At 52.3% G+C, this 14,630-nt stretch overlaps 1 protein-coding gene across 1 annotated transcript in view; it reads left to right on the top strand.

Annotated features, from left to right (window-relative positions):
- Window positions 1–14,630, top strand: part of LOC137361344 (plectin-like) — a 628,221-nt gene that overhangs the window by 307,494 nt on the left and 306,097 nt on the right. Inside the window, 1 exon segment of the mRNA XM_068026237.1 lies at window positions 1,720–1,809. Coding sequence (XP_067882338.1) covers window positions 1,720–1,809 — 90 coding nt within the window.

Raw genomic sequence — 14,630 nt, 5'->3', positions numbered from 1 at the left:
GGTTGAGGTGGGTACAGAGGTTAAGGGTTTGGGTGGGTACTGGGGTTAAGGGTTTAGGTGGGTTCTGGGGTTAAGGGTTTGGGTGGATACTGGGGCTAAGGGTTTAGGTGGGTTCTGGGGTTAAGGGTTTGGGTGGGTACTGGGGCTAAGGGTTTAGGTGGGTTCTGGGGTTAAGGGTTTGGGTGGATACTGGGGTTAAGGGTTTAGGTGGGTTCTGGGGTTAAGGGTTTGGGTGGATACTGGGGTTAAGGGTTTGGGTGGGTACTGGGGTTAAGGGTTTGGGTGGATACAGGGGTTCAGGGTTTGGGTGGGTACTGGGGTTAAGGGTTTGGGTGGGTACTGGGGTTAAGGGTTTGGGTGGGTACTGGGGTTAAGGGTTTGGGTGGGTACTGGGGTTAAGGGTTTGGGTGGATACAGGGGTTAAGGGTTTGGGTGGGTACTGGGGTTAAGGGTTTGGGTGGGTACTGGGGTTAAGGGTTTGGGTGGGTACTGGGGTTAAGGGTTTGGGTGGGTACTGGGGTTAAGGGTTTGGGTGGATACAGGGGTTCAGGGTTTGGGTGGGTACTGGGGTTAAGGGTTTGGGTGGGTACTGGGGTTAAGGGTTTGGGTGGATACAGGGGTTCAGGGTTTGGGTGGGTACTGGGGTTAAGGGTTTGGGTGGGTACTGGGGTTAAGGGTTTGGGTGGATACAGGGGTTAAGGGTTTGGGTGGATACAGGGGTTCAGGGTTTGGGTGGGTACTGGGGTTAAGGGTTTGGGTGGGTACTGGGGTTAAGGGTTTGGGTGGATACAGGGGTTCAGGGTTTGGGTGGGTACTGGGGTTAAGGGTTTGGGTGGGTACTGGGGTTAAGGGTTTGGGTGGATACTGGGGTTAAGGGTTTGGGTGGGTACTGGGGTTAAGGGTTTGGGTGGGTACTGGGGCTAAGGGTTTGGGTGGGTACTGGGGTTAAGGGTTTGGGTGGGTACTGGGGCTAAGGGTTTGGGTGGATACAGGGGTTAAGGGTTTGGGTGGGTACTGGGGCTAAGGGTTTGGGTGGGTACTGGGGTTAAGGGTTTGGGTGGATACAGGGGTTAAGGGTTTGGGTGGATACAGGGGTTCAGGGTTTGGGTGGGTACTGGGGTTAAGGGTTTGGGTGGGTACTGGGGTTAAGGGTTTGGGTGGGTACTGGGGTTAAGGGTTTGGGTGGATACAGGGGTTCAGGGTTTGGGTGGGTACTGGGGTTAAGGGTTTGGGTGGGTACTGGGGTTAAGGGTTTGGGTGGATACAGGGGTTAAGGGTTTGGGTGGGTACTGGGGTTAAGGGTTTGGGTGGGTACTGGGGTTAAGGGTTTGGGTGGATACAGGGGTTAAGGGTTTGGGTGGGTACTGGGGTTAAGGGTTTGGGTGGGTACTGGGGTTAAGGGTTTGGGTGGATACAGGGGTTAAGGGTTTGGGTGGGTACTGGGGTTAAGGGTTTGGTTGGTACTGGGGTTAAGGGTTTGGGTGGGTACAGGGGTTTGGATTTTATCTGGGTCCCTGTTAATTGGCATTGGGTGAAACTGTATCCTGGGATTTGGGTGGGTGAATTGTGGGATTGATATTTTTCTGGTTAAGGGGGACTTTTTACCTGTGGTGATAATATAGAGGTTGGTCCTGAGGATCAAGGGGAATGTTGCCACTGGTTTCCAGAGTTGGTGTAGTTCTTGAACATGAAGCTTTAATTGTGTTCTGTTCGTTCCAGGCTCATCGCAGTGTCAGTGATCTTTACGAAGATTTACGAGATGGACATAACCTGATTTCACTACTCGAAGTTCTGTCGGGCGATTCCTTGGTAAGTCCCAAAGGTTAAAGTGTTTTTGGAAATTTACCCCAGCTATTGGATTTCCCACTAACAGGTTCAAAACTGCCGAAACCTAACACATACCCTGGCACTAATAACCTGAACAGAATACATACTAATAACCCAGATACACTCAGCTGCTCACACTCAATCACTTCCCCTCACTTTGGACTCTGTCCGAGCGGTCACTCTGAGGGCCCTCGCTGTGGACTCTCTCTGAGCGGTCACTCTGAGGGCCCTCGCTGTGGACTCTGTCCGAGCGGTCACTCTGAGGGCCCTCACTGTGGACACTCTCTGAGCGGTCACTCTGAGGGCCCTCACTGTGGACTCTGTCCGAGCGGTCACTCTGAGGGCCCTCGCTGTGGACTCTCTCTGAGCGGTCACTCTGAGGGCCCTCACTGTGGACTCTGTCCGATAGGTCACTGAGGGCCCTCGCTGTGGACTCTGTCCGAGCGGTCACTCTGAGGGCCCTCACTGTGGACACTCTCTGAGCAGTCACTCTGAGGGCCCTCGCTGTGGACTCTGTCCGAGCGGTCACTCTGAGGGCCCTCACTGTGGACTCTGTCCGAGCGGTCACTCTGAGGGCCCTCACTGTGGACTCTCTCTGTGCGGTCACTCTGAGGGCCCTCGCTGTGGACACTCTCTGAGCAGTCACTCTGAGGGCCCTTGCTGTGGACACTCTCTGAGCGGTCACTCTGAGGGCCCTCGCTGTGGACTCTGTCCGAGCGGTCACTCTGAGGGCCCTCGCTGTGGACACTCTCTGAGCGGTCACTCTGAGGGCCCTCGCTGTGGGGATTAAGCACCCTGTGATTGAGTGTGGACAGCTGTGGGTGCTATCAGTTCCTGGCAGAATGTTGTCCTTTCATGCTGTTCTCTCTCTCTGCTGGTTTGGTTTTAATTTATTATTCTTTACTCACAGAGTTTAACGTTGCTGATACCCGGGATGATTATAAGGGGTTAGGGAGGGAGGGCAGAGTGGGTTAGGGAGGGAGGGCAGAGTGGGTTAGGGAGGGAGGGCAGAGTGGGTTAGGGAGGAAGGGCAGAGTGGATTAGGGAGGGAGGGCAGAGTGGGTTAGGGAGGGAGGGCAGAGTGGGTTAGGGAGGGAGGGCAGAGTGGGTTAGGGAGGGAGGGCAGAGTGGGTAAGGGAGGGAGGGCAGAGTGGATTAGGGAGGGAGGGCAGAGTGGATTAGGGAGGGAGGGCAGAGTGGATTAGGGAGGGAGGGCAGAGTGGGTTAGGGAGGGAGGGCAGAGTGCGTTAGGGAGGAAGGGCAGAGTGGGTTAGGGAGGGAGGGCAGAGTGCGTTAGGGAGGGAGGGCAGAGTGGATTAGGGAGGGAGGGCAGAGTGGGTTAAGGAGGGAGGGCAGAGTGCGTTAGGGAGGAAGGGCAGAGTGGGTTAGGGAGGGAGGGCAGAGTGGGTTAGGGAGGGAGGGCAGAGTGGGTTAGGGAGGAAGGGCAGAGTGGATTAGGGAGGGAGGGCAGAGTGGGTTAGGGAGGAAGGGCAGAGAGGGTTAGGGAGGAAGGGCAGAGTGGATTAGGGAGGGGGGCAGAGTGGGTTAGGGAGGAAGGGCAGAGTGGGTTAGGGAGGGGGGCAGAGTGGGTTATGGAGGAAGGGCAGAGTGGGTTAGGGAGGGGGCAAAGTGGGTTAGGGAGGAAGGGCAGAGTGGGTTAGGGAGGGGGCAAAGTGGGTTAGGGAGGAAGGGCAGAGTGGGTTAGGGAGGGGGGCAGAGTGTGTTAGGGAGGGAGGGCAGAGTGGGTTAGGGGATGGTCAGAGGAAAGGAGTGTTAGATTGAGAGTTGGAGGCATGGAAATAGGTCAGAGGTCAGGGCAGGAGTCATTAGTCAGGGTTTGGGGGTCAAGTGGAGTGGTTTTAGATGGGGATTATGGGCGGGGGTTATATCGGGATTACAGAATCACAGAATAATACAGTGCAGAAGAGGCCCTTCGGCCCATCGAGTCTGCACCGATGCATTAAAACACCTGACCTGTCTACCTAATCCCATTTGCCAGCACTTGGCCCATAGCCTTGAATGTTATGATGTGCCAAGTGCTCATCCAGGTACTTTTTAAAGGATGTGAGGCAACCTGCCTCTACCACCCTCCCAGGCAGGGCATTCCAGACCGTCACCACCCTCTGGGTAAAAGAGTTCTTCCTCAAATCCCCTTAAACCTCCCGCCCCTCACCTTAAACTTGTGACCCCTCGTAACTGACCCTTCAACTAAGGGGAACAGCTGCTCCCTATCCACCCTTTCCATGACCCTCAGAATCTTGTACACCTCGATCAGGTCACCCCTCAGTCTTCTCTGCTCCAGCGAAAACAACCCAAGCCTTTCCAACCTCTCTTCATAGCTTAAATGTTCCATCCCAGGCAACATCCTGGTGAATCGCCTCTGCACCCCCTCCAATGCAATCACATCCTTCCTATAATGTGGCGACCAGAATTGCACACAGTACTCCAGCTGCGGCCTTACCAAAGTTCTGTACAACTCCAACATGACCTCCCTGCTTTTGTAATCTATGCCTCGATTGATAAAGGCAAGTGTCCCATATGCCTTTTTCACCACCCTATTAACCTGCCCTTCTGCCTTCAGAGATCTATGGACAAACACGCCAAGGTCCCTTTGTTCCTCGGAACTTCCCAGTGTCAGGCCATTCATTGAATACTTCCGTGTCACATTACTCCTTCCAAAGTATATCACCTCACACTTTTCCGCGTTAAATTCCATCTGCCACTTTTCTGCCCATTTGACCATCCCGTCTATATCTTCCTGTACCCTAAGACACTCAACCTCACTGTTAACCACTCGGCCAATCTTTGTGTCATCCGCGACTTACTGATCCTACCCCCCACATAGTCATCTATGTCGTTTATATAAATGACAAACAATAGGGGACCCAGCACAGATCCCTGTGGTACGCCACTGGACACTGGCTTCCAGTCACTAAAACAGCCGTCTGTCATCACTCTCTGTCTCCTACAGCTAAGCCAATTTTGAATCCACCTTATCAAGTTACCCTGTATCCCATGTACATTTGCTTTCTTGATAAGTCTCCCATGTGGGACCTTGTCAAAGGCTTTGCTGAAATCCATGTAAACTACATCAACTGCACTACCCTCATCTACACACCTGGTCACATGCTCAAAAAATTCAATCAAATTTGTTAGGCATGACCTCCCTCTGACAAAGCCATGCTGACTATTCCTAATCAAATTTTGCCTCTCCAAGTGGTGGTAGATTCTCTCCTTCAGAATTTTCTCCAATAGTTTCCCTACCACTGACGTGAGACTCACTGGTCTGTAGTTCCCTGGCTTATCTCTACAACCTTTCTTAAATAGTGGGATCACATTAGCTGTTCTCCAGTCCTCTGGCACCTACCCCGTGGCCAGAGAGGAATTAAAAATTAGGGTCAGAGCCCCTGCAATCTCCACCCTCGCCTCCCACAGCATCCTGGGACATAAATCATCTGGACCTGGGGATTTGTCCACTTTTAAGCCTTCCAAAACCTCCAATACCTTGTCACTCCCCATGACAATTTGCTCAAGAACCTCACAGTCTCTCTCTCTAAGTTCCATATCTACATCCTCTTTCTCCTGGGTGAAGACAGATGTGAAGTCTTCATTCAACACCCTACCAATGTCCTCTGGCTCCACCCACAAATTTCCCCCTTGGTCCCTAATGGGTCCTACTCTTTCCCTGGTTATCCTCTTCCCATTGATATACTTATAGAATATCTTGGGATTTTCCCTACTTTTACCAGCCAGAGCTTTCTCATATCCCCTCTTTGCTCTCCAAATTGCTTTCTTAAGCTCCATCCTACACTTTCTGTACTCCACTAATGCTTCCATTGATTTGCTCTCCTTGTATTTGCTAAAAGCCTCTCTTTTCCTTCTCATCGTACCCTGAATGTTTCTGGTCATCCATGGTTCTCTGGGCTTGTTGCTCCTCCCTATTACCCTGGAGGGAACATGTTGGGCCTGTACCCTCCCCATTTCCTTTTTGAATGCCCCCCACTGCTCTTCTGTAGATTTCCCGACAAGTAACTCTTTCCAGTCTACCTTGGCCAGATCCTGCGTTATTTTACTAAAATTCGCTCTCACCCAATCCAAAACCTTTTTTTGCAACTTGTCTATTTCTTTCTCCGTAACAAGCTTAAATTGTACCATGTTGTGGTCGCTATCACCAAAATGTCCCCCCACCCCCACCTGTCTGGCTTCATTCCCCACAATTAGGTCCAGCACTGCACCCTCCCTTGTTGGATCCTCTACATATTGAGCTAAAAAGTTCTCCTGTATACATTTTAAGAACTCCACTCCATCTGAGCCCTTAACATGATGACTATCCCAATTAATGTTGGGAAAGTTGAAATCACCTGATATAATTACCCTATTATTTTTACACACCTCTGCAAATTGCACACATATTTGCTCCTCAATTTTCCGCTGACTATCTGGGGGTCTATAATAAACACTTAGCAATGTGGCTGTCCCTTTTTTATACCTAAACTCTACCCATAAAGCTTCATTTGATGCCCCCTCCAAGATATCATCTCTCCTTACTGCAGTAACTGACTTCTTAACTAATATTGCAATGCCCCCTCCTCTTTTACCCCCTCCTCTGTCTCGCCTGAAGATTCTATATCCCGGGATATTGAGCTGCCAATCCTGCCCCTCCCTCCACCATGTCTCAGTGATGGCTACTATATCACAATTCCACGTGTCAATCATTGCCCTTAACTCATCCGTTTTACCTGTAATACTCCTGGCATTAAAGTAGAGGCCTTCCATCCTGGTCGTACTCCCTTGAGACTTACTTCTGCTGTATTCCCTCTGACTTGTTCGATCAGGGGCGGGGTGTTAGATCGGGATTTGGGGCGGGGGTTAGATCAGGATTAGGGGCAGGGGGTTAGTTCGGGATTAGGGGCAAGGGGGTTAGATCGGGATTGGGGGCGGGGGTTAGATCGGGATTGGGGGCGGGGGTTAGATCGGGATTAGGGGTCGGGGTTAGATCGGGATTAGGGGCAGGGGGTTAGATCGGGATTAGGGGCGGGGGGGTTAGATCGGGATTAGTGGCGGGGGGGTTAGAATCATAGAATCATAAAAGGTTTACGGCACAGAAAGAGGCCACTTGGCCCATCGTGTCTGTGCCAGCTGAAAAACAATCCACCTATTCTAATCCCACCTTCCAGCATTTGGTCCGTAGCCCTGCAGATTACAGCACTTGGTACATATCCAGACTCCTTTTGAATGAGTTGAGGGTTTCTGCCTCAACTACCCTTTCAGGCAGTGAGTTCCAGACCCCCACCACCCTCTGGGTGAAAATGTTTTTCCTCATCTCCCCTCTAATTTTTCTACCAATCACTTTAAATCTATGCCCCCTCGTCACTGACCTCTCTGCTAAGGTGAATAGACCCTTCACCTCCACTCTATCCAGGCCCCTCAAATTTTTGTACATTTCAATCAGATCTCCCCTCAGCCTTCTCTGTTCCAAGGAGAACAACCCCAGCCTATCCAATCTTTCCTCATAGCTGCATTTTTCCAGTCCTGGCAACATCCTTGTAAATCTCCTCTGTACTCTCTCTAGTGTAATTACATCCTTTCTGTAATGAGGTGACCAGAACTGCACACAGTATTCAAGTTGTGGCCTAACCAATGAGTTATTCAGTTCCAGTATAACCTCCCTGCTCTTATATTCTATACCTCGGCTAATAAAGGAAAGGATTCCATATGCCTTCTTAACCACCTTATCGACCTGACCTGCTACCTTCAGGGATCTGTGGACATTCACTCCAAGGTCCCTCACTTCCTCTACACTTCTCAGTATTTTCCCATTAATCATGTATTCCTTTGCCTTGTTTGACCTCCCCAAATACATCACCTCACACTTCTCCAGGTTGAATTCCACTTACCACTTTTTTGTCCATCTGACCAGACCATCAATATCTTCCTGTAGACTACAGCAATCCTCCTCGCTATCTACCACACGGCCAATCTTTGTGTCATCTGCAAACTTCTTGATCATGCCCTCTACATTTACGTGCAAATCGTTAATATATACCACAAAAAGCAGGGGACCCAGTACTGAGCCCTGCGGAACACCACTGGAAACAGCCCTCCAGTCGCTAAAACACCTGTCAACAATTACCCTTTGTTTCCTGCCACTGAGCTAATTTTGTATCCACCTTGCTGCATTTCCCTGGATCCCGTGGGATTTTATTTTTTTAACCAGTCTGCCATGTGGGACCTTATCAAAAGCCTTGCTAAAATCCATGTAGACCACATCAACTGCACTACCCTCATCTATCTTCCTTGTTACTTCTTCAAAAAATAGATCAAGTTGGTCAAACAAGATCTTCCCTTAACAAATCCATGCTGATTCTCCTTGATTAACCTGTGCCTTTCTAAGTGACAGTTTATCCTGAGCGTCTTTTTCCTTGGATGGTGATGGCAAACACAAGGGGACATAGCTTTAAGTTGAGGGGTGATAGATATAGGACAGATGTTAGAGGTAGTTTCTTTACTCAGAGAGTAGTAGGGGCGTGGAACGCCCTGCCTGCAACAGTAGTAGACTCGCCAACTTTAAGGGCATTTAAGTGGTCATTGGATAGACATATGGATGAAAATGGAATAGTGTAGGTCAGATGGTTTCACAGGTCGGCGCAACATCGAGGGCCGAAGGGCCTGTACTGCGCTGTAATGTTCTAATTCTAATCCTGTCTCTCAGAATAGATTCCAATAATTTGCCTACTACTGAGGTTAGACTGACTGGCCTGTAATTATTCGGTCTATCCTTCGTTCCTTTTTTAAACAGAGGTACAACGTTAGCAGTTCTCCAATCCTCCGGCATCACACCTGTACCCAGTGAGGACTGGAAAATGATGGTCAGACGGTTAGATCGAGATTAGGGGCAGGGGGTTAGATCGGGATTAGAGGCGGGGGGTTAGATCGAGATTAGGGGCAGGGGGTTAGATCGGGATTAGGGGCAGGGGGTTAGATCGGGATTGGGGGCAGGGGGTTAGATCGACATTAGGGGCAGGGGGTTAGATCGGGATTAGGTGCAGGGGGTTAGATCGGGATTGGGGCGGGGGGTTAGATCGGGATTAGGGCTGGAGGTTGGATCGGAATTAGGGGCGGGGGGAGGTTAGATTGGGATTAGAGGTGGGGGGAGGTTAGATCGGGATTAGGGGCAGGGTGTTAGATCGAGATTAGGGGCAGGGGGTTAGATCGGGATTGGGGCGGGGGGTTAGATCGGGATTGGGGGCAGGGGGTTAGATCGGGATTAGGGCTGGAGGTTGGATCAGAATTAGGGGCGGGGGGAGGTTAGATCGGGATTAGAGGTGGGGGGAGGTTAGATCGGGATTAGGGGCAGGGGGTTAGATCGGGATTAGGGGCGGGTGAGGTTAGATCGGAATTCGGGGCGGGGGGAGGTTAGATCGGGATTCGGAGCGGGAGGTTAGATCGGGATTAGAGGTGGGGGGAGATTAGATTGGGATTAGGAGCGGGAGGTTGAATCGGAATTAGGGGCGGGGGGGGGTTAGATCGGGATTAGAGGCGGGGGGTTAGATCGGGATTAGGGGCAGGGGGTTAGATCGGGATTAGGGGCAGGGGGTTAGATCGGGATTGGGGCTGGGGGGTTAGATTGGGATTGGGGGCAGGGGGTTAGATCGGGATTAGGGGCAGGGGGTTAGATCGGAATTAGGGGCGGGGGGAGGTTAGATCGGGATTAGAGGTGGGGGGAGGTTAGATCGGGATTAGGGGCGGGGTGAGGTTAGATCGGGATTAGAGGTGGGGGGAGGTTAGATCGGGATTAGAGGTGGGGGGAGGTTAGATCGGGATTAGAGGTGGGGGGAGGTTAGATCGGGATTAGGGGCGGGGGGAGGTTAGATCGGGATTAGAGGCGGGGGGAGGTTAGATCGGGATTAGGGGCGGGGGGAGGTTAGATCGGGATTAGGGGCGGGGGGAGGTTAGATCGGGATTAGGGGCGGGAGGTTAGATCGGGATTAGGGGCGGGGTTAGATCGGGATTATAGGTGGGGGGAGGTTAGATCGGGATTAGGGGCGGGGTTAGATCGGGATTAGGGGCGGGGTTAGATCGGGATGAGGGGCGGGGGAGGTTAGATCGGGATTAGAGGTGGGGGGAGGTTAGATCGGGATTAGAGGTGGGGGGAGTTAGATCGGGATTAGGGGCGGGGTTAGATCGGGATTAGGGGCGGGAAGTTAGATCGGCATTAGAGGTGGGGGGAGGTTAGATCGGGATTAGGGGCGGGGTTAGATCAGGATTAGGGGCGGGTTTAGATCGGGATTAAGGGCGGGGGGAGGTTAGATCGGGATTAGGGGCGGGGTTAGATCAGGATTAGGGGCGGGTTTAGATCGGGATTAAGGGCGGGGTGAGGTTAGATCGGGATTAGAGGCGGGGCGAGGTTAGATCGGGATTGGGGCGGGGTTAGATCGGGATTAGGGGTGGAGGGAGGTTAGATCGGGATTAGAGGTGGGGGGAGTTAGCTCGGGATTAGAGGTGGGGGGAGGTTAGATCAGGATTAGAGGCGGGGGGAGGTTAGATCAGGATTAGGGGCGGGGTTAGATCGGGATTAGAGGCGGGGGGAGGTTAGATCAGGATTAGGGGCGGGGTTAGATCGGGATTAGGGGCGGGGGGAGGTTAGATCGGGATTAGAGGTGGGGGGAGGTTAGATCGGGATTAGAGGTGGGGGGAGGTTAGATCGGGATTAGAGGTCGGGGGAGGTTAGATCGGGATTAGGGGCGGGGGGACGTTAGTTCGGGATTCGAGGCGGGGCGAGGTTAGATCGGGATTAGAGGCGGGGCGAGGTTAGATCGGGATTAGGGGCGGGAGGTTAGATCGGGATTAGAGGTGGGGGGGAGGTTAGATCGGGATTAGGGGCGGGATGTTAGATCGGGATTAGAGGTGGGGGGGAGGTTAGATCGGGATTAGGGGCAGGGGGGAGGTTAAATCGGGATTAGAGGTGGGGGGAGGTTTAGATCGGGATTAGGGGCGGGTTGTTAGATCGGGATTAGAGGTGGGGGGGAGGTTAGATCGGGATTAGGGGCGGGATGTTAGATCGGGATTAGAGGTGGGGGGGAGGTTAGATCGGGATTAGGGGCCGGGGGGAGGTTAGATCGGGATTAGAGGTGGGGGGAGGTTAGATCGGGTTTCGAGGTGGGGGGAGGTTAGATTGGGATTAGGGGCCGGGGGGAGGTTAGAACGGGATTAGGGGCGGGAGGTTAGATCGGGATTAGGGGTTTGAGGTTAGATCAGGATTAGGGGCGGGAGGTTAGATCGTGATTCTGGCGGGAGGTTAGATCGGGATTAGAGGTGGGGGGAGGTTAGATCGGGATTAGGGGCGGGAGGTTAGATCGGGATTGGGGCGGGAGGTTAGATCGCGATTGGGGCGGGAGGTTAGATCGGGATTAGAGGTGGGGGGAGGTTAGATCGGGATTAGAGGTGGGGGGAGGTTAGATCGGGATTAGGGGCGGGAGGTTAGATCGCGATTGGGGTGGGAGGTTAGATCGGGATTAGGGGCGGGAGGTTAGATCGCGATTGGGGTGGGGGGGAGGTTAGATCGGGATTAGAGGTGGGGGGAGGTTAGATCGGGATTAGGGGCGGGAGGTTAGATCGGGATTAGGGGCGGGATGTTAGATCGGGATTAAGGGCGGGATGTTAGATCGGGTTTAAAGGTGGGGGTTTACGTTTAGGGGAGAGAGGTTTTTTGGGGATTTTACAATTTTCTTAACTGTTATTTTTCTAAGGACCTATTGCAGGAACAATGGGGAATCCACTGGCCAAGCTCACTGGCTGGCCCCTGTCTCACCGAGCTCACTGATTGGCCCTTGTCCCACAGAACGCATTGATTGGCTCCTGTCCCACCGAGCTCACTGGCTCCTGTCCCACCGAGCTCACTGATTGGCCCCTGTCCCACCGAGCTCACTGATTGGCCCCTGTCCCACCGAGCTCACTGATTGGCCCCTGTCCCACCGAGCGCAATGATTGGTCCCTGTCCCACCGAGCACAATGATTGGCTCCTGTCCCACCGAGCTCACTGGCTGGCCCCTGTCCCACCGTGCTCACTGATTGGCGCCTGTCCCACCGAGCTCACTCATTGGCCCCTGTCCCACCGAGCTCACTGATTTGCCCCTGCCCCACCGAGCCCACTGATTGGCCCATGTCGTACCAAGTTCACTGATTGGCCCGTGTCCCACCGACTTCACTGATTGGCCCATGTCCCACCGAGCTCACTGGCCCCTGTCCCACTGAGCTCACTGATTGGTCCCTGTCCCACTGAGCTCACTGGCCCCTGTCCCACCGAGCTCACTGATTGGCCCCCGTCCCACCGAGTTCACTGATTGGCCCATGTCCCCCCGACTTCACTGATTGGCCCCTGTCCCACCGAGCCCACTGATTGGCCCCTGTCCCACCGAGCCCACTGATTGGCCCCTGTCCCACCGAGCCCACTGATTGGCCCCCGTCCCACCGAGTTCACTGATTGGCCCGTGTCCCCCCGACTTCACTGATTGGCCCCTGTCCCACCGAGCTCACTGATTGGCCCCCGTCCCACCGAGTTCACTGATTGGCCCGTGTCCCACCGACTTCACTGATTGGCCCCTGTCCCACCGAGCCCACTGATTGGCCCCTGTCCCACCGAGCCCACTGATTGGCCCCTGTCCCACCGAGCCCACTGATTGGCCCCTGTCCCACCGAGCCCACTGATTGGCCCCTGATCCACCGAGCCCACTGATTGACGGTTCCTGTGGATTAGAGTTGATTGATCTTTGCTGGTTCAGTTGATTATTTAGAGAATTGCTTACAGTAGATATCGATGAGAGTGCCTTGTGTAGATGTTGCTGGGCTCCCCTGAGGTGGAGCTGGTGGTAAAGTTGGGGTCTATGTTGTACCTTTCCTGGGTGGGTGCTTTTTGGTGTGTTTTCTTGCTTTGTATTTGATCCTTTATGTTGTTTGCTGAAATGTACCCTTACCTCTGACCTTTGCCCTTTACCCTATGGCCTATGCCCCTTCCTGCACTGCTTTGTCGGGTAGCAGAAGGAACGGGATGTGATGAAGTATTTGCGACTGGTGAGTGTGTCTGCCGGGATTCTCTGCAGCATGAGGGGGACGGGATTGTTAACGGAGCATCTCCCAATTCACCTGGCTTCCAATTTCATGGAGCAGCATTTGTCACTGAGCCTCTGTATTTATCTCAGCTCAAGTTCCAACACATCAGATGCCCAGTGCTGGGGAGAGACAGCTCCCCGAACCCATCGCAGTTCCACATCATTCTCTGGATTGGGAGTTCGATTTGCTGGTTGGCAATTATTGCCAGTGTTTCTGGAGATGCTCCACTGATGGCTTGTATCAGCATTATCACATCTGCTAACTCCACATGTCTTTGTGCTCATGTGTGTTGAATGAGTGCTGCATGCTATCCATTGTAGATCTAAGGAGAGTACCGGCACCGCTCTCCGACAGTACAAATCATGCAGCCTGTTTGTGACTACCAGCTTCATATCAAACCCCAGGGCATCAAGTCTCAAAGGTGTCAAGGGCCCCAGTACTGTTCAAACCCCCTGAACTGTGACCTGCTGCATCCTGCAGTATGTGAAGCAGGATGGGACTTCTGTAACAGTGAAAGGAGTGGGGATGGAACCAGGAATCTGACAACAGTACCTGTCTCGAGAGTTGAGAGTCAGTATTTGTTGTTGGAGAGGATTAGCTGTTTTCTCATTTACATTTAGTCTCTGGCTCTGTTGGAGCTGTAGAGTGAGAGCACAACACATAGATACAGACCAGAATCTGTCTGCACCCAACATTCTACCGCCATACAAAGCTGAGACAATAACCCGGGAGGGAGGAGGAGGTTATCATAATAGCTGGCAGTTATTTAGCACTAGATAGAGCTTCCTGCTCCTCAAAGAACACTGTTTAACGGCAAATATTGCACAGAGCTGTGTTTGTTGCAAAATATTTTGAGAGCTATTTGAATATGTACAAGAGTTTCCGTGTCATTCTCAGTCACAGTCCCTGCAGCCAAAATTAATGGAGAAGGATTGCTGGAATTTCATTAATATGACAGGCGATTATTAAATGGGATTATTAAACAAATTTACTCAATGGACCCAAACCCCTTCCCGTTCACACCCACTGTACACAATCCCAATGGATTAAAACCCCTTCCCGTTCACACCCACTGTACACAATCCCAATGGATTAAAACCCCTTCCCGTTCACACCCAATGTACACAATCCCAATGGATTAAAGCCCCTTCCCGTTCACACCCACTGTTCACAATCCCAATGGATTAAAACCCCTTCCCGTTCACACCCACTGTACACAATCCCAATGGATTAAAACCCCTTCCCGTTCACACCCACTGTACACAATCCCAATGGATAAAACCCCTTCCCGTTCACACCCACTGTACACAATCCCAATGGACCCAAACCCCTTCCCATTCACTCCCACTGTTCACAATCCCAATGGATTAAAACCCCTTCCCGTTCACACCCACTGTACACAATCCCAATGGATTAAAACCCCTTCCCGTTCACACCCACTGTACACAATCCCAATGGATTAAAACCCCTTCCCGTTCACACCCACTGTACACAATCCCAATGGATTAAAACCCCTTCCCGTTCACACCCACTGTACACAATCCCAATGGATTAAAACCCCTTCCCGTTCACACCCACTGTACACAATCCCAATGGATAAAAACCCCTTCCCGTTCACAACCACTGTACACAATCCCAATGGATTAAAACCCCTTCCCGTTCACACCCAATGTACACAATCCCAATGGATTAAA

Source organism: Heterodontus francisci, unplaced genomic scaffold (assembly GCF_036365525.1).
Source record: "Heterodontus francisci isolate sHetFra1 unplaced genomic scaffold, sHetFra1.hap1 HAP1_SCAFFOLD_559, whole genome shotgun sequence".
In the NCBI taxonomy this organism is placed as follows: Eukaryota; Metazoa; Chordata; class Chondrichthyes; order Heterodontiformes; family Heterodontidae; genus Heterodontus; species Heterodontus francisci.
The sequence above is the reverse complement of the archived record's forward strand: the minus strand, read 5'-3'. Positions and strand labels throughout refer to the sequence as shown.